Source organism: Mus musculus, chromosome 2 (assembly GCF_000001635.26).
Source record: "Mus musculus strain C57BL/6J chromosome 2, GRCm38.p6 C57BL/6J".
NCBI lineage: Eukaryota > Metazoa > Chordata > Mammalia > Rodentia > Muridae > Mus > Mus musculus.
In genome coordinates this window covers 140,820,015-140,840,665 of record NC_000068.7, presented here as the reverse complement: position 1 = coordinate 140,840,665, position 20,651 = coordinate 140,820,015, and the positions used below count along the sequence as shown (strand labels likewise).

The 20,651-nt window shown below is 37.7% G+C and overlaps 1 protein-coding gene across 11 annotated transcripts in view; it reads right to left on the bottom strand.

Annotated features, from left to right (window-relative positions):
* The window catches only part of Macrod2 (mono-ADP ribosylhydrolase 2), a 1,997,664-nt gene that overhangs the window by 1,552,301 nt on the left and 424,712 nt on the right, over positions 1–20,651 (bottom strand). For 10 of the 11 annotated variants that reach the window (XM_006500246.3, XM_006500249.3, XM_017319283.2 and 7 more), the window contains exon 4: positions 15,585–15,614. The exons of the other annotated variant lie outside the window; for it this stretch is intronic. In XM_006500246.3, the coding sequence (XP_006500309.1) occupies positions 15,585–15,614 (30 nt within the window). The remainder of the gene's footprint in view (positions 1–15,584; positions 15,615–20,651) is intronic. 11 annotated transcript variants of the gene reach the window in all.

Here is a 20,651-nt window from a genome sequence, read left to right as displayed (position 1 = left end):
TTTCACATGTGCACTATACATGCAAAAGAAAAGCGGCTCCCTGCTAAAACAAGCCCCACCTCCAATTAAGACATCAACTTAATTCTTTTTTTCAACAGAGTATCAGAGTATCAAGTATTTGGACAAGTTAGCAATTATATTTCCTTCACTTCATTCATGAATTTAAGGTTAAGGAAATTTTGAGAGAGATTAAAGATGAAAAATATAAGAGTGCTGTAGGGTTTTTTATTATTAATGTAACTGTTTAATTACTATATACAGTGTTTAAACTCCACCAATTAGGACCTGTTTAAACTTTTGCCATGTGTCTTTAAGGTTCGCTGTCAAAACAGGCATTTGCTGAGAGAACTCCCAGCTTCATATGTAACTGGAAATTCTCTAAGAGAGCTTAAAATGAACAGAGAAGGGGGAATACCCTCGCAAAGGAGTGAGGCTTCTCATTCATGCCCAGTGATGAAAAGCTCGCAGTCAACAAATAGGAGACCTCACAAGGACTCCACACAGCCTTCATCACAGCCTCACTCACCAGCCTCAGACCCACTTCAAAACCTTCAACTAAAAGAAATCCAGTGTGGGAAGTCTGCCAACCCTCTCTCTTGCCAAGTTGGCAAAGCCCTGAAGGCTTGAATGGGCTTCTCGATGTATAAGATAAAAGCAGGCATTTGAAGCCAGTGAAGGCTTCCTGGGCACATTCAGACCTTAGGTGAAATTCCATCATCTGCTTTCATTTGTGTGTGATGTTATGTATGCAGATGGCACAACTTAGGCCTCCAGTTGCAGGCATAGTTTTGCTAGGAAACCAGAATAGAAAAAAAAAAAAAAAATGAATCTTAAACACGAATTAGGAAAGGCGTTTCCCCTTCAAAGTTGCCCTTTTCCAGCTTTGATCTTTGCCTCTAACAACTATATAAACTAAGACAGGAGAGGACAAACTTGATTTCAGACAAGATTTTTCTCTGGAGTAGAATGTGGATGTGCTTGTAAAAAGGTAAGGAGCAGACCTCAGTGACAGCAAGAAACATGGATTCTGAGCTGAGCTGAGCTGCGTTCTTGCTTCTAAGCAGCAAAGCCTAATCCATACATCTCCGTTTCCAAATGAGCAATTCAGAGTTTTCTTTAATGACTTTACCCCTCCCCCACCCTCTGCACTTTCTTCCCTAACCAGGATTTCTTTCACTGTGCAGTGTAATGTGGTCCCATGCTTCCTACATAGATGCTCAGATTCTTCTCATCTCCCACTTTTATGTCCCCAATAACACCCCCACATGAGTCTTCTCATTCCCTGATGGTGGGAACTCCCCTACTCTTGGAAACTCAAGCTCTCTCCCTTCAGATGGCAGTCATGTAAACTGAAGAGCAAAAAACTACTTACTTGCTAGAAATTTCTTAAAATTACTCTCAAAGATCTCATTACATGTAATTTTTCTATACATATATTCTATTTATGAAAAAGAAAAATATTTCCTGTTCAGTCTAGCTAATGGTATAGAAGATGGGCCTTCACAGATATGCTTGCACTGTGTGTTCTTGAGTCTAATGATGAATTTATATACTGAACCAGAGAAATATTTCAGATTATCTATGATGAAAGCCACATTTAGAGTACAAAAATTTTAAAGACCATAAATATTTTTTTCAGACAATGGGTAGTCATTTTCTAAAAAGAATATGCATACTCATTTTATCAAATTTGTTTTGAACAGTCCTCTTCAGTCCTGTCAGTCCTCATCTCTGTCACCATCACAACACAATTCCTGGATAACCAAATGCCACCTGCTCAAAGAAAACCTAGTCCACTAATCATTAAACTCTGAAATTCTCCTGTTCTGCATCACCAAAATGATCCAAAGAATTTTTGAGCAACCATGTATGTAGCTTGAATTATCTTCATACAAATAAAAGACGGGTTCCTCACTCTGCATCTCTGGACTTCTCTGGACCTGGTCACACATAGCTGCTCACTGCCAGCCACGTGTTCGTCAACCTTTCCTGGCTTTCTCTTACTTATCTGGTATTTCTTGTCATATTTGGGTATCAGAAGCAAACTCTCCACCTTCAGGGTTTCTCCATAGAATTTATGGTTAGAAAAATACATAACCAGAAAACAGGTTTTTTTAGGTTCTATTTCAGGACTTTCAGGGGAACCTATGAGGTACTACAGTCACATAGATGTTCTTTGTTCCTTCTTGAAAACAAAAACCAGTGACGCAGACTGGGGAGTCAGAGGAGGGTGAAGGAGCTGTTCCATTTGATGTCTCTTCGTCATCATGTGCCTATCATAAACACACTCCAATTATAACTTCTCTCCAGACAGGACATGGCTTGTTCCAAATCACTACACCATTCCATCATCCCCATCATAATCTTGTAACATGTCCAAGTCATTCCCATTTGATGGCACTCAAGGATTCAGAGAGGAGAATTTAAAAACTGGCAACACTTCTATCTCAGATTCCTTAAGGGGGTGAGATAAAGACTCAAAATAAGTACGTATCCTTCTTAGTCATATGGCTCGTGAGGATAAGCACTTAAGTCTTCATGTTTCTTTATCAAAATCAAAAAGCATTTATATCTACATTTAGGAAAGAATTCCACAGAGTCCTGTAAATACTTCAATAGCCAAAAACATTTTTTTCCTTTTATACACTTTTCTGCCATCACTAAGCTCAGACCTAAAGAGAGCACACCACATGCCTTAACTGAAGGTAAACATTGAGTTCAAGCAACTACCACAAATGTACACACTTGAAACGCCACTGCAAAAATACTGGAAATCACACTATGTTTTATAGAAATGAATCTTCATCCTAAAATGCCCTTGATTTTTGAGTCAAATATTGATTTGTTCTCATGTTTCTAAAGAGCTGGGGCTTTTTTTTTAAAGAAAAAAATTAAGTATGAGGTTGAAGCAAAACTTTGGAGTTTTATGTCTGATGATTGTTACAAAAAAGGCTCTGCTTTAACCTATTGGAAATACAGACTGAAATAGTCAGGGATCATAAAGGCCTCTAAAAGACTGAACATGACAAAATTCTAAAATTCTCATTTTAATACTGAACAGTAATAATAGATAATAACATTATTAAGAATGTACCAGGGATTATTTAACTTGCATTACTAATTTAGTTTGTACATAAACCTTAGAAATATATAAAACATCATGTATGTACATTTATTACATGGCTATTCTTCAATGGGAAGGTATTCTTGGTTATAGTGTATAAACATAATAGGTAGTAACTATATTTTATTTATCTTTGTAGATCCACACACCACTAAATAGCCAATATAATAATATATCATAAGATATTACAGTTTGCCTCTGCTTTAATAAATAGTTTTAGATACAAATTGTAAATAAATGAATGAACTTATTTTATAAATGAAAGTGGTATTATTACTTCAGTTTTAAAATATGACATGTATAAAATGTGATAATAACAGAAGTGAGAGACAGAGAGATTTCTTTTACTCAATTTTACTAATTCTTGGCCCAAGTTGCTCAAATTACTTTATTTTGATTTTTTAAACTTTTATTGAGGTTCAATGTGGCTACCCTCTCTTTTGCCCTTAGCATTGCTAGTTTGTGTCATCCTTTCTCTATTTTCCTGCTTAGTCAATCACATGACTCACCTTGGAAATGTTCTATGTGTACCTAAGAACAAAGCCTACTATGCAGTCACTGGCTGGCCATTTTAAATGTGAAAGGAAGGCTGTGTTAGTCAATCATATACTTACCAGTTTTTTAAAAATATTTTACTTATGTTATATCTAAATTAATTATTCAATGATTCAACTATTGAAAAAAGGATTTGTTTTCATGGCTGTTATTAAATTGTCCTAAGAATATCATACTGAAATCTGTAGGTATTGAGTATTCTGTTTCTCCTGTAAGTTCTATTGTTTTGGCTCCATGGATTTGATCTCTCTCATCAGATGTGCATGTATGTTGCAAATGCCATTTTCTTGGTGAATTGACCCTTTCATCAATATAAACTATCTCTCATTATTTCTACTAATATAGGTTGACTTAAAGACTATTTGTCTCATTTTAAGTTAGCCACACTAATTCTCATATAGGTATTGTTTGTAGACATACTTTATCCTTTCAAGTTCAAATAGTGGAACTTTTGAATGTAATATATTTGTTTTACTACTGTGACTGTATATGAAAAGCTTGTTGGATTTTTCAGCGTTTGTACAGTCACATCATCGGTATTATGATAGTCTGGGCCTCTCACAAGTGAGGTAGGAGCTCTACCACTGAAGCCATCTTTTTACTTCATATTTTGAGATAAGGCATTAGTATAGTTCCTAAGCTGGCCTTGAACCTGTAACCTGCCTCCCCGGAAAGACTTTGGGATCACAGGCCTGTGCCCAGCTTATCTTTTGAATGGGAGGTTTACAGTACTTACACGGTATAATTACTGAAACTATTCCCTTCATGTCTTTAAGCAGGTTCCCTTTAGTAAATTCTATTTATTATATTGTTGATAGAATGCTGTGACTTCTTCAGCAGCCTAATCTAATAGTAATATCTGGGATTACTCCATGACAGATTTGCTCTGCTCTTTTTATTGTTATTTACCCAAGTCTATGTATGTACAGATATATCGTAAGCTTTACAACTTTGACCAAGCAAACAGACCAGTGCCGTTACATGCATTCCCTCCTTCCACTGTGCAATGTGATAACTATCCATCTCCTGGACATTTTCACCTTTCCGACCAGAAGCTCAGAATCCACTCCCTCTGATAATCACCATTCTAGTCTACTGTCCTGCTTTCCCCTTGAATATTGGTCACAGACTGTCCATTCTTTGCAAGCCCTTAGACGATTTCTGGGTGTGTCACAGAAATGCTGGAACACACTGATTTTTCCTCTGGAGTTGGTTGTGGCTGGGAACGTGGAGGCTGCTTATTTAGAAACTTGCTTGAGATAAAATATGCCTGTTCTATGATGAACAGTCTCAGATGGCTAAGCCTTTCTTTCTTTTTTTTTTTTTTTTAACTTTTAAGTCTAGGTTTGTCCGTGATGTCAAAATTTGTGGGTAACTCAGTTGTCAATCACCAGTCACTCAGTCATTCTACTTTAAGCATGTTAGGCTTCCATTATCTCCTAAAAGAGATTTTCTGAGTATGAAACTGGACTGGACTTTTAGTGAGACCACCCTCGTAGAGCTCTCTGGACCCTGACCCCAGCAGGCTTCAGCCTGTCTGCATCTCCTTTGCTGTCACTTGTCGGAGTGATCAGGTGCCCTATGAAGATACTACCTCTTTCCTGCTTCCTCCAAAGTTAACTGCCACCCTTGCTAGCATATTCAGTACCTCCTGGATTCCCTCTTAGTTTTCCAGACCTCACAGCCTGCTAATTATCAGTTCTTTTCTGTTGGCTGCCTTGTTTCTCCCTAGTATCAAGTATGTTCTGGAACACAAAATACTGCTATTTTCTTGATGCTTTCCCTGTACCTTAACTGACAGACTCAATGCAGTCCTGCCCTAAGGCTATATTTAGGTTTCCTTCTTCTGGCGTAGCAAGTGTTACATGAACCTGGAAACCCCTGTCCCTAGTACATAATTAGTTTATTCTCTGTACATTTACATGTTCTTCAAAACCTCTACTTGCATAGATCAAATACACTGCTGTTGTAATGGTCTTCTGTCTGCATCTTTCTCTCTATATATAAAATCCCTGGGTTTATTTGTAGGTAATTACCAATTATCTGTATTATCTATCTATAAAAGAAACTCTGCTCTACCACATGTGTGTATTGTGAGCTTTGCTACCCCACAATTCTGGTTATTCCCCTTTATTTGAATACAGCACTGCCATATCGTGCAATTATCCAGCACCTTTCATCTTTCACGCTTACACCATAATGATAATAATGACAACTGCAGTAATAACCATTTATCTAACACTTTGTATTTAAAAAACACTTTACAATGAGCAATTAGTTATTCCACCCCAGTGAAGTAGTTTGGTATCATTATAATCATCTTTCCAGAGGTGAAAACTAGTATGTAAAATAATGAATTTGTCCTAACTCATGAAAAAAAGAAAATCTAACACCTTTTGCCAAAAGGCTGCCCAGATATATTAATTTGGCAGTTCTCAATGGAAACAAATCTGGTGAAATCTCGGGGATACAGTACACTCATCAGGGAGAGTCGCACCATGAGGACTGCTACAGCTCTGTCCTTAGCTATAAGATGTTTGGGAGGTAAATAAAAGACCGGTCATAGGATGGGATAACATTCGACTTTTTTATTATTAGATATTGTCTTTATTTACATTTCAAATGTTATACCCTTTCCTGGTTTCCCATCTGAAAACCCCCTATCCCCTCCCCCCACCGACTGCTCACCAACCCACCCACTCCCACTTCCTGGCCCTGGTATTACCCTACACTGGGGCATAGACTCTTCACCGGACCTAGGGCCTCTCCTCCCATTGGTGACTGACAAGGCCATCCTCTGTTACATATGCAGCTGGAGCTATAAGTTCCTCCATGTATACTCTTTGGTTGGTGGTTTAGTCCCTGAGCGCCCTGGGGGTACTGGTTGGTTCATATTGTTGTTCCTCCTAAGGGGCTGCAAACACCTTCAGTTACTTGGGTCCTTTCTCAAGCTCCTCCATTGGGGACCCTGTGCTCAGTCCAATGGTTGGCTGAGAGCATTCACTTCTGTATTTGTCAGGTACTAGTAGAGCCTCTCAGGAGATAGCTATATTAGGCTCCTGTCAGCAAGCATGTGTTGGCATCCACAATTGTATCTGGGTTTGGTGACTATATATGGGATGGATCCCCAGGTATGACAGTCATGGGGTGGCCTTTCCATCAGTTTCTGCTCCATACTTTGTCTCTGTATTTCTTCCCATAAGTATTTTGCTCCCCTATCTTAGAAGGACCAAAGCATCCACTCTTTAGCCTTCCTTCTTCTTGAGCTTCATGTGCTCTGTGAATTGTATCTTGCTTATTCTGAGCTTCTGGGCTCATTTAGCAATGAGTGCATACCATGTGAGTTCATTTGTGATTGGGTTACCTCACTCAGGATGATATTTTCTAGTTCCATCCATTTGCCTAAGAATTCCAAGAAGTCACTGTTTTTAATAGCTGAGTAGTACTCCATTGTGTAAATGTACCACATTTCTGTATTCATTTCTCTGTTGAAGGACATATGGGTTCTTTCCAGCTTCTGGCTATTATAAATAAGGCTTCTATGAATATAGTTGAACATGTGTCCTTGTTATATGTTGGAGCATCTTCTGGGTATATGCCCAGGAGTGGTATATCTGGGTCCTCAGGTAATACTATGTCCAATTTTCTGAGGAACCCACCAGACTGACTTCCAGAGAGGTTGTACCAGCTTAAAAACTGTATGGTACTGGTACAGGGACAGGCAGATAGATCAATGTAATAGAATTGAAGACCAAGAAATGAACCCACACACCTTTGTTCTTTCACAAAGGAGCTAAAACTATCTAGTAGAAAAAAAGAGCATTTTCAACAAATAATCTGGTTCAACTAGAGCTCATGTAGAAGAATGCAAATTGATCCATTCTTATCTCCTTCTACAAAGTTCAAGTCCAAGTGGATCAAGAACCTCCACATAAAACCAGATACACTAAAACTAATAGAAAAGATAGTGGGGAAGAGCCTTGAGCACGTGGGAACAGGAGAAATTTTTCTGAATAGAACATCAATGGCTTATGCCCTAAGATCAACAATAGACAAATGGGACCTTATAATATTACAAAGCTTCTGTAAGTTAAAGGACCCTGTAAATAGGACAAAATGGCAACCAACAGATTGAGAAAAGATCTTTACCAACCCCATATCCAATAGAGGGCTAATATCCAATATATACAAAGATCTCAAGAAGTTAGGCTCCAGGGAATCAAATAACCCTATTAAACAATGGGGCACAGAGCTAAACAAAGAATTCTCAACTGAGGAGTACTGAATGGCTAAGAAGCACCTAAAGAAATGTTCAACATCCTTAGACATCAGGGAAATGCAAATCAAAACAACCCTGAGTTTCCACCTCACGACTGTCAGAATGGCTAAGATCAAAAATTCACATGACAGCAGATGCTGGCAAGGATGTGGACAAAGAGGAACACTCCTCATTGTTGGTGGGATTGCAAACTTTATGTATTTTTAAAGTTACCTAAAACATAAAAAATAACAAAATATTTTTCAATTATAAAATTAATTTAAAAGTTCAAATATTAAAATAAATATGAAGATGAATTTGAGAATGGACTACAGATTAAACTTAAGTATACAAGGTTTATATATTATTTACAACTGGCAGCCAGGCAGTGGTGGCTCATACCTTTAAATCCAGCACTTAGGAGGCAGAGGCAGGTGGATTTCTGAGTTTAAGGCTAGCCTGGTCTACAGAGTGAGTTCCAGGACAGCCAGGGCTACACAGAGAAACTCTGCCTTGAAAAAAAAAAAAAAAAAAACAAAAAACAAAAAACAAAAACAAAAAAAAGAAAATTTACAACCAGCAATCTCTGACAGGATAAACCCCACTTAAATTAATAATAACATGTCAATGACAGGTTGCTTAGATGATAGGTTAAGAGAACAAAACTTACTCATAAAGCCAATCAAAAAAGAAAAAAAAAAAAGAAAAGAAAAAAAAAAGGAAGCTGTAACCAAAAACACTTGCCATTTGGTGAAACATGACTGAGCACATCTTTCTCTCCATGTGTTCTGTGGAATTTAAACACTCTGTATTTAATTCCTCTTCCTATAAATATGCATTGTTTTCTGTATTTCTCATGTAAAGGAAATGTCCTTTGAAAAGTTTTGAAAAGTTATATGAGTCTGCCTTTGCAAGTTCTTTCAAACACAAAAGATAATACAATGGTTAAAAATAATTACTATGAAAATGGCCACAGCATCCTCAGGTTACCTCCTTAAATTTTTTTAAGGTTTTTTTTTTTTGTTGTTGTTGTTCCTTCAGAGTATTACTCAGATAAAGAGATTAACTTTCTAAAGGAAAACAGACAAAAGCAAAATATATAAATAGCTTGATAATCCAGGATGAGAAATAGTGATATTTTCTCAGCATTCACCATATTATAGAAGCTGTCAAGACTGTTAAGATGAAAAAGAAATTCATTGCTCACTGGAAGTTTACCCCTATCCAGGACCATTCACCCAGGGCTACAAAGAGAAGGAGCCTCTAATGGGCAGGAGCAACCCTCTCAGCAGGGCTGATAGCTGGGGAATTCCCCTTGGAAGGCAAGCAGGTACACAGTAAATATAAATGATCTTACACTTTTTAGTCTGTTCACAGTGGGATCACAGGCAGGGATGGCCATTACATTGCAACAAGGTAGACACGTGACTCTTTTCTGAAATCTTCTCTCCATTTTCCTTCACTAGTACGAACATCTTCAAGTCCTCTGGACAAATGGCAGGCATGAGAAGGGCAGCCAGGTCAAGTCAGACGTCCAACTGACATGAAATAAGCTGGGTTTGCAGATGGGGACTAGATGATAGATGGTATGCAGAGGAGGTGAGCCTGGATGGGCAGTCTGTTGGTGACGTCCGCCAGAATGCACAGGTGGCTCTGATGGCAGCTTCCTGCCAGAACTCCTGACTTCAGTTCTAAGCTAACACATTCACTCTACCTGAAGCACCACCCATGGACTGTTGACAGGAACTGCTTAAGGAAGGTCCAGACAGCAGAGTATTGAGAAGGTAAGCCAAAGGAAAGCAAGACAAAATGTCATATAGTATGAAGCGCACTCACGTGAGATATCCCCCTCTGTTCTGAGAAAAGTCCAACCTTTTGCAGCACAACTCTTCTGGCAAGATTTCTCTGGTCACTCCAAATGATTGACTTGTATTCCTGTTTCATGTGTCCTGTTTGACAAATACCTTTAGTTTTCAAAATACTTATCATGTAAATAGAGAAAGCTTGATTGTGCTTAGTTCTAAGAGTCTTTACTACTTAACATCAAGATGAGCACACGAGAGGTAACGAGTAATTAGAAGTGAGGCGGGGGGAGAAAAGAAGAAGACTAAAAATAGGTTAGGAAGGATGTATAAGTGAATGTTCTCAGAATGTCCTGGCTCCTGATCTCTGTCCCTTCCCCTTCCTCCAGCACAACCAAACCCTCCCATCTACTCTAGCAGACTGCACTACCTGCAGTGCAGGATATATGCCACCTGAGGCAGTCTAAAATTAAACCCAATTTTGTATGGTTTAACAGCTTAGCCCTTCCTGCAGCTCTGCTCCCTGCCTCAACGAAATGCCACAGCCTCTCAGTTTCTCTTGCCCTGCTGCTCTCCAGGGCTGGAGAGACTGTCACTATTCCCCCAGGCCCATGGCCGGGACATTCTACCTGCTGAGTCCAGAGCAGCTGGTGATCTCACTACTAGCCACGCTTCACTCACTCCTGATGGGTAAGCATCAATACCCTGCCCACTGCTAAGTGGCTTTGGCTCCTGGCTCCCAGCCATTATCCTAGATTTCTCCCAGCATGTCTGAAGCCTAGGTACATGTAGAAGGTTACTGGTATGCATAAATTAAGGAATCAATGTACAAATGAATGATATACAATGAAATACAGAAACAAGGTAGGAATTTTGAACAACTTAGTACAATATGCACAGTGTAATCCATTCTGTGGGTAGAAGGTAACCATTCTCTTGTGAAAGGTTAACAAGCAATCCATGGGCTGACAAAAATAGCTCAACAGATAAAGGTACTCACTGTACAAGTGTGTCAACATGGGGTCCATCCTCAGCTCCCATGGTAGACAGTAGACCCTGTATGCTAGCATAGACATACACACACACACACACACACACACACACACACACACACACACACACACTGACCACAATACTACTACTAGTAGTAATAGTAGTAGTAATAGGAGTAGCAGTAATACATTCTTCAGTAAAGAATTAATCCACGAAAGTTGACTCAAGCATATTAAGATACACTTAAAAGCTGTTGCTCTTTGGGTTAGTAACTCTGAATAGCAACATAGATTCTGTGTGAGAGAATACTTCTCAAGTAAACTCTCCTGCCTTTTAGAGAAAGCATCAGATGGCCATTAAATTACTACATGGTATCATTTTAGTTCAAAAGATCCACATGGGATAAGTCCTTGGGAAGTTATAATTACTCTGGAAACTCTGTCGCAGGGAAAGTCTGCATTGATTGTCTAATCAATGATCAATACTATACACAGTAGTTACCCAGAAAATATTAATTGTGGGAATGGATGGTGAACATTTGCATATGAATATCTGTGTGTGGAAATAAATTTTTGGTGGGTGTAAATTCATGGCCAGCATAATTGATTTATAATTTATAAGATGAAAAGTGTGAGAAAATGATTTATAATTTCACTCCTCTCAAGCACTCACTTGGCATTTACTTTACATAAACTGTCTTGACCCATAAAATGGTCAGCAGTAGCAAATCAGATTTAGGAATTTTCTAGAGGTTGAAGCAACCATAACACAGCTGCTCCTAACCTAGGAGCAAAAGCTTTTGCTCCTGTCTGGGCACACCTAAAAGGCATAAAAATCCGAAGAACTTGCCGATAGGGAAGGTCCGAAGAATGTGCCGTGTTTGCATATTAGGCAAGTGGTTTTCATGCATTCCATCCTGAGATGAGTGCTTAGATTTTATCTGACAATACTTGCCTGTTATCAGACTTTAAAACCTCAAACTGGCATAGACTCTTCAAGAATAATGTACAGAATTAGTATGAATACGTATAAGTGTTTCATATAGAAATTTTTATCATAGAGGCAGAAATGGTTAAAATGGCAAACAAGATCATGGTGCAAACAAACAACATCCATTTGCACTTTGGGGAACTTCACTCTAACTGGCCATAGTCCATGCTTCAGATGCTTCGACAGACTAACATGGAAGAAAAGCCCATGAACTGTTTAATCATCAGGATCACCTTCTTGTTAATTATGCATAAATGGGATAGGCATTATCTAAAGCCAAAAGTTATAAAGCTTGGTCTTGCCTATTATATAATGGTCTGAATAGAACTGAGAAATTAGTTCTTTAATATAATAAAAAGATTGATTTATTATATGCTCCAAAATAAAACATTGTGCACACAAGACACCCGTGTTACAGATGAGTGAGCATGTGCTGTAATGGTTTCTAAGACCTTCCAACACAAGACATAAAGCTGTGCAAATTCCAAGGCTACCATACGATGGTACTTCTGTCCTCTAGATTTAATTTTCCAATGTATGGACATACTTTACAGATATCAGAAACAAGGAGTGAGAGAACCTGAATCAGGCAGCTGATGCAGAGGTCTGGATTCAATCTGCATTGGCAATCTGAAAGTCCCTGCAATAGTGGTTCTTTATTGGATGAATAGAGGCTGTTATTTGCAAATATCAAGGGGAGGATTCCAAAGATTGGTAACAGAATCAGAAGGTCAAAATTCAGTACAGGGAAAGCTAAGAATGTTCTTTGAGTTCACTTTTTAAATAAAACCTTCCAAAACTCAAGTTTGTATTTGAGAACATTTTTGGCAAATCTTGAAGTGTGTAAATAAATTTAACCTCTTGATAGCCTGTTTTAAGTGTGTGTGTGTGAGGGGGGATACAGCTATCTTAAATGCTTGTAATTTATCTTTATGATACTACTGAGTTGCTAGATTTACAATTCAGAAATTGCAAACCATGATGGATTTGGCAATTGTGTACTTGAAAACAATAAAATGTATACATTAGGGAAACAGAAAACTGAGTGGGCCTGCTTCTCCTATAGGTAAACAACTAAAGGCCACACCATTGCTTAAATGTACCTTCTAGAGTAGGACAGAAGAGCCAACAAGACTATAAAGCTAGTCATGCGCCAATTGCTTTTCTACAAACCAGTTATACACACATACATTCAGTCAAAGCCAGCTGAGGACAGAAAAGTGTTCATTGTGGCAGACATGCCTGCAGCTCATTGCTCATGCAACCGTTATTCCTCTTCTTCTTTAGTAACCTGAATAATTGTTTTGTAGTGAGCATATTGCTTCCTAATATCAAACACTACTAAGAACATGGAATGAATATTTTACCAAATTCAGTATAGTGTGAGATTTCATGGAAATCTTTGGCTTAAAGGAAAAAGAAAATGCACTCATCCTTGAAGCCACACATCAGTTTTTGCCTTTCTTCTTCATCCTTGTCTGCACATTACTTGTGATGGCTAGAATACCCACAGTCTCCACAAACCCTGAGTCCTTGAAACGGCAAGCTCGGAGGAGAGAATACAGAAGGGAGAATGTGATCTCGATGACATCATGGATTATTATGAAGCCACCCCAGTCTACCTGCAGCACATAGTCCCATGACACACAGTGCATTTCTAATCTTTAAAGGGTAATTGTTAGGGGGCTCTTATCCATCAGAAGTAGCTAGAGTGATTTAACTAATAAAATTGGTTGACTCACTCTTTGGAAATAAAGTAAAAGCAATTAATGAATCATCTAACTAACTGGTTGCCATAAGTAGATAAATGTGCTCATGTAAACTCCATTTTAATTTTACACTTTAACCATATTAGCCAGGTCACCTAAAATACTAACCTGTCTTGCAAGAAAATTACTCCTATGAACAATTTATCTTAAGAATGATTTTCTCATATTCTGTACCTAAGAAAGAATTACTAAGACTCTAGGCCCTAAGAAAAAAATTTCCTTTATAGGTTCTGAAAATACAGTAAAATATATGATAAAAAATTCTACAGATTTTCCTTAATATAATATTTTATTGATTATTTGGTAATTTCATAAAATGCATTCCTATTTCACTCACTGACTGGACTATATGGTCAAACTTCCAAAGGCTAGCCCCTTAAAGACGATTGAGTCCTTTCCCACGCCCACCTCAACCCACCCCCATCTGAAGAGCCACACTTCAGAGCCTTACTGCAGATTTTGAGGATTCTCTTCTTTGGCTCCTTACCTTTTTTTTTTTTTTTTGACTTTTGTTTTTGTTTTGTGGAAGAGGGGTTTTGGAGGCTTGTCACAGAAACCTTCAATGTTTCTCATTCTCAATAATATTTTTAAAAATAATTTTCTGAAGACAAAATAGATACTTACTAATCCCCTACTATTCTATCCCTTGGCAGACATTCTTGCTAAGTCATTACAACACTTCCTGAAGGTAGGCGTTCCTTTGTGTTTGCACAAGAACCAGCTTCAATCCCACACTCTCATGGCATCTGACTATAGGACATGCAGTGACATGTCACAGTGCAAGCAGCACTTTCTACTTTAAACCCCCTTTCCTCATTCCAAATTCTAAGGTTCCATTCGAATGGAATAATGATTATGTTTTTAATTTCTGAATAAAATTTATACTAGAATCTTTTATTAAGGTCAGGACATTTAGTGAAGGCCTTAACTTGACAGGCAGTCCTACTGACTACCTGCCATCTACATGAAAATGAAAACCAAGAACAAAACAGGGAGGAGAAGGAGGATGGGGGGAAAGGAAGAGATTGACAGTCTATCCTAAGACTTTCTCCCCAGTATATTATATATACTGCAGCTACAAAAACATTCTCCTTCCTTCCTTCCTTCCTTCCTTCCTTCCTTCCTTCCTTCCTTCCTTCCCTCCCTCCCTCCCTCCCTCCCTCCCTCCCTCCCTTCTTTCTTTCCTTCTTTCTTTCTTTCTTTCTTTCTTTCTTTCTTTCTTTCTTTCTTTCTTTCTTCCTTTCTTTCTTTCTTTCTTTTCTTCCTTTCCTTTTTTTTTTTTTTTTTTTTTTTTTTTTTTTAGCATAGAATAGAGTTAATTTAGGGCATGGGGAGGGGAGATAAGAGGGTAGCAGAGACAGAGAAAGGCAGAGAGAAGGAGAGGAGTAGGGGCCAGCCATAGCCACGTGGAGGGGGGAGAATCACATTCGTATTTCTAAAGATAAAACCACAGTTGATGGACTCTATCATTTTAAAAAACCTGCAGTATGGGAATCTCTCCCTCCCCTTTCACTTTGATAACTTTCGCTTTCTTCTCTTACCTAACACACAAAAAGTATAGCATCAAAAGTAATTTCTCTTGTAGTTTCCCAAAGAGGTAGATGGAATATTAAGATCTCTAAGTACAAAGTCATGAAAAGCAAAACCAAGCAATTATGGTTAAAAAGAAAAGAGGATGAAGCCTACAAAATACTGCCACCTTAGTCTCCATACTAGCAGTAACTCTCATCTACTATGTATGTGTTCACATTAACAGATTACAGCTGCATCTACCCCTTACATCAAAAGTGAGAAGAAAAACGGTTGTAAACATATTTTTTCATGTTTTCATTTTTTTCTTTTTCCAATTTTTGTATTTTCATTTACATTTCAAATGCTATTCTGAAATCTGAACATATTTTTAAGTCAGTTAAAAGAATAATTCTTTAAACCAACAAACAGCATTTCTGTTATAAACTATTTTCTGGGAATATTAGTTTTGTAAGTGATAACTATAGCAAAATTAGCTTGCTGTAGCAGCATAGAGCTTGCTAACCAACTCCTGGTTAATGTAATGAAAATGTACTTGAAGTTAAGCCATATTCCACACTTACCACCTCCTCCTCCGAGAAGACTGGCATTTGCTGTCAAAGAAAAGAAAAGAAATTATATTTTAAAATGTACAGGAGACACAATGTATCAAAATGATTAAAACAGAAACTAATAATGATCACGCATCTTATTCAAACACATATACAGAAAATCAGTATTTTCATACAAGGATAGACTTTATCACTATCATACCATAGTATGAAAATTAATGTTTCCCTATTTTAGCTCCTTTTTCCTCTTGAAATGGCTATTTTTTCTTATGTTTCCTTGTAACAATATTAAGTACATATTGAAATCCTTTCATTCTCTATCTATATCTAAATTGATCTGAGTTTTCCATTTTATGAATTATAGATATAACAATGCTACTTAGGCAATTTCAGTGATTTCAAAGGACAATGTAACAAGAAAATATAATGATAAATTAAATTAAATTAAACACCATCAAACAAAACAATCTCAGGACATTTTGCTGTAATAAGAATAAGTCAAACTTTTACTAGAGCAGCAGATTTATTTCTATATATAGACTCTATTTGGGAGGAGATAGAAATGTTAAACAGATTTGTGAATTCTCACCGATTTATTCAGAAATTCAGCCTATGTACTCCTGGAAGGCAAATAGATATAACAAAGTTCCATGGAATTAATCTTAAACAAGATATTTATATCACCCACTCTAAGGCTAAGGGAATATTGTGAGAAAGGGGGCAGAAAGAGTATAGGAGCCAACAAAAGGAAAATATCTTCTGGACAAGAGACAAACATTGCAACCACAACCTCACTACTGTAGGTGTGTGCTTGAGGTCTGCATCCAAATGAACCCAACAGCAATGCATGGCTGAAAAAGAGGTGGAAGATGATCCTTCATTGCTGAAATACTCATTAAGGACACTGTCAGGTAGACGGAGAGTCATTGTCTTCTGTTGTGAGCCCACTAGTTACCCCAGGGTTATGGTAGAGAGTTCTATCTAGTGATTACACAGATAGCTCTGATTACACAAAATGGGTCATACATCAAACCAGAAGTCATAAATCCAGTAAGGAAATGGAAAGGGATGAGGGAAGAATGTTAAAGATAGGAAAGAAATACCAGAGGGTCACAGAGAGGAATCAGAATGCCTGGTATCCATAGAAGAAATGGTCAATGAGCACAATTAAAGAAAAATCCACTTGAGCTGCACTTAAGAAGTAACCATTTTTGAAGGTTGCATTGCAGATGACTGGCTGCAATAATAAAGAATGTGATACTTATGTATGTACAAACATAACCCTAAGTTAGAATTCAGCATCCACTGCATGGACTAAAGAGATGGCTCTTACATTTAATCCTAGGCTCACTATCAATACCTCAACATACTGCACTGAACTTTATTCCATATACTTGTATATTATAGGCACTGTTTATGCATGTTCTAAAAACATATTCAGCAATATTATGAAACCAGGTGGTAACCAAAAGCGTCCTCCTTTTGTGTGTGTGTGTGTGTGTGTGTGTGTGTGTGTGTGTGTGTAGAAAACTGAGTTAACAAAAGATTAAATAGATTGTTTAGGAAACATAAGTCTTTCGCTTGAATTTTTATGTGAATTCCATAAATCATGCATTGCCATAACCTAAGAGGAATAAATGTTATTAGTCATTAGCATTAATAATTCAATCAATAAATAATGGATCGTGTGGAGGACATGTGCTCATATTCATTGTTCAGTTAGACTAAATGTGTGATGGCTTACTAATTACTCCAACACTAAAGGGAGTATCATGAAAATGCATACAGAGCAAATGCCTTGGAAGGTCCTTTCATTATGTCAATATCAGACCATCAAACTCTGTCTCATGTGGCCTTCCAAGTATAGAGCTATCTTATGGTGGCTCTTCCTCCCCTCAGTGCCTTCTCAAAAACACAGGCAGAATAGATGTGCCACTAATGAACCAGAAACTCAACTCTGCTTGATTCCATCCTTCTGCTCACGTCCAGACCCCTTTGGAGTCACCCTGAAAAGAAGTGGTATTACACAAACACGAACCACAGCTTAACATCTTGCCCAGGTCCAGCCCTGAGAAGGTCAGTTTGCTGCTGGAGCCTGAATACAGTGACGAGAATCCTCATTTGTCTCCTCTTCCCTGGAAGATGAATTACATGGTCAACCCATATCTCCTGGTTACTCCAGCCAGTTCCTCAAATCCTTTATAAAATCACATGGCACTCCACAAACCTGCTTCCCCAACCACCCTATTGAACTGAGAATGACCTCCCTGTCTATGATTTTTTCCAGGAACCTGACATTCCATCTGCCAATTTTCATATATTCATTCATAAGGGAAAAATGTATCTCCAACAATAAATTTAAAAAATAAGCAATAGTTCTTTACTGAGACCATCATTTGTGCCAAGGAACACAATAACGGGTTGGAGTCTATTTTTCATCTAACATTCATCGATAAAGGTGGAAGTTGTAGGTTTCGAGAGCCCCATCCAGAGCCCATCTGTTTAACCAGGCACTTGTCCAGTAGATGAGTAGAGTAGGTGTAGGATTTACACTCCTTATCCTTGCCAACCATCAAGTCATTTTATATCAATGTGTGTTCATGTCTAGATGAACCTATCTGTAACACTAATGTAGAAGTCATTTTCTTCAGTAAAATTGCCAAAAATATACAAAGTAAAATTTTATTGTGACTTCTAATATGACTTTGCCTCCACAAAACACTTCAACTACTATCTAACAGTCACTAGGCAGACAAATTAATATTTCTTCCATTTTAAGAAAATGAAAATGGTTTTTGTGGGTTCAAGATTCTCCTTAATTATTTCTAATAAATTAATATATATCCCAATTAAATAAGAAGCTCCTTGAAAATAAGATCTGAACTTAGTGGCTACTTCTGTACCAAATTATTTCTAAATACATGTTTTAAATTGTGAGGTAATTGACAGATTTAGTTAATTCTCACTTGATATAAAAAGTACTTATTTTCTAAAATTTAGAAGATCCAATCTTTGGCCAGACTTATCTCTAAACCCAAGGCTTATTTCAAAGCTCTTAAAGTTTATTTGAAATGCTTATTATTTAAAACATATGAAATATATTTCTAGAGCCTTCAAAATGTCTTGCCAGGATGACTGGTGATCCTGTTCTGGGCTATTCCTAGAGCATCATGGTTGTGGGACAGGAGGCAGGACAAAACAATAATACAAACATGAACCTGATGCTTCTGTAGTAAGACTTAGGAACTTCTCTGTGTGCCTGCTTACTAGCCAGCACATTCCAAACAATCTAAAATAAAATGACTAATTTATTACAAGTTTGGGGAGCAAAACTGAAGTTACAATAGTTATCTCAAAGGTTGAATAAATGCACAGCTCACAGGAACCACTGCAATTGGAAAGATCTGTGTTTTCATTGTTTTGTCCAAACAAAATAACTTGATTCCATTGGATAGACAGTCTCAGTGCTCATGACATTAAAAATTTGAATATAAATAAGAAAAACTGTTTCTTGCAAATATGTGTGTGTGTGGGGGGGGGGCTTGCTACCTAAAGCAACTTGAGAAGGAAAGAGTTATTTGGTTAATATGACCCAGTAGTCATATCATGGTGGGAAAGTCAGGGCAGGAGGTCAATGCAGGAACCTGGAGGCAGGAACTAAAGCAGAGACCTTGGAGGACTTACTCTACACGGTTTGCTCAGCTTGATCTCCTAAACATTTGCCATTAGTGGCATCACTCACATTGGTCTGGGGCATCCCACAGCAATCGTCCTACAGGCCAGTTGCATGGAGGCATTTTATCAACTAAGGTTCCCTCTTCCCAGAAGATCCTAGGTTGTATTAAATTGACAGAACGCTAACCTGCACACTATATAAATGATCGAATCTAATGATTGGAGGAGTTTCCTGTTCCTTTTGAACCCCAATTTAAAATATTTAATGAAACTTACCATGTTTTTATATGTGTAAATATTCACAATGTATTAAACCAAAAACATAAGCAGTACATTGTAAGCCATCCTTTCTTGGGCTAATCATCCTAAGTAACAAAAGAATATGGTGATTTCCAATAATCCACAACTTTAAAATAAAATTGATATAAAACTACTTTCTTCCTTTAAAAACTTCTAAATAGTACATGGTGTGCATGTTTCCTTTAGAAGTGATTAGTAACAAAAGAAATTAAAATACAAAAGCTTATAATCAGACTTTTGGGACAAATCATGAAAACATTGGAAGATAATCCACCTAGATGTTAATTCCATATCAGTTACTAAATAACTGGTGGACATGAGCCGGTCACCTTTATTTCACTTATCTTCTGCCAGAAAACAATCACCCAGGTACGGAGACCAAGATTAAAATTCTTCTGACTCACTAATAAAAAACTAACTGTAATCTTTCTCATCTGAGAAAGATTCTGGAGAAAACGGACACCCAGTGCAAAGTGCACTATGCATGGTTTAAGGTTTTGGTCAGGGTGATGGAAGGCAGCAACATTAATACCACAGTAGCCACATTGAGCTTTTATTTCTGGATCCAAGACCACTCAGTATCATCTGCTCTCTGCAATAAAACCCTGTCCATAATCTTATCCAACTATTCACATTCATTCTTTAGAGTAAACATATTTACTCTACATATTTTGCTATTATTTAGAACCAGGGGCAGGGTACAGGCTTGTGTTGGTTAATGAACAATTTGAGGGCATTGGTTCCCTCCTCCTACTGAGTCCCTGAAATCAAATCAGGATAGTCAGACTCAACTGTAAGCATCTCTACCCACTGAACCATCTTCTCAATATTAATTTAAATTTTTATTTGTTTATTCACTTACTTATGTGTCTGTGTATCATATGTGTGCTTGATGCCCACAAAAGTCAGAAGAGTGTGCCAGATTCTCTGGGACTGGCAATGCAAACAGTTGTTAACTGCCATTTGAGTGCTGGGAACTGAGGAGCAGCAGCTAGTGATCTTAACCACTGAGCCATCTCTCCAGCCTCAGCAGCACTTTCTAAAAATCATGTGAATGTTTCTTACATGAGTCTGAAAGAATCAAGTCTCTTATCTCCACAGTTA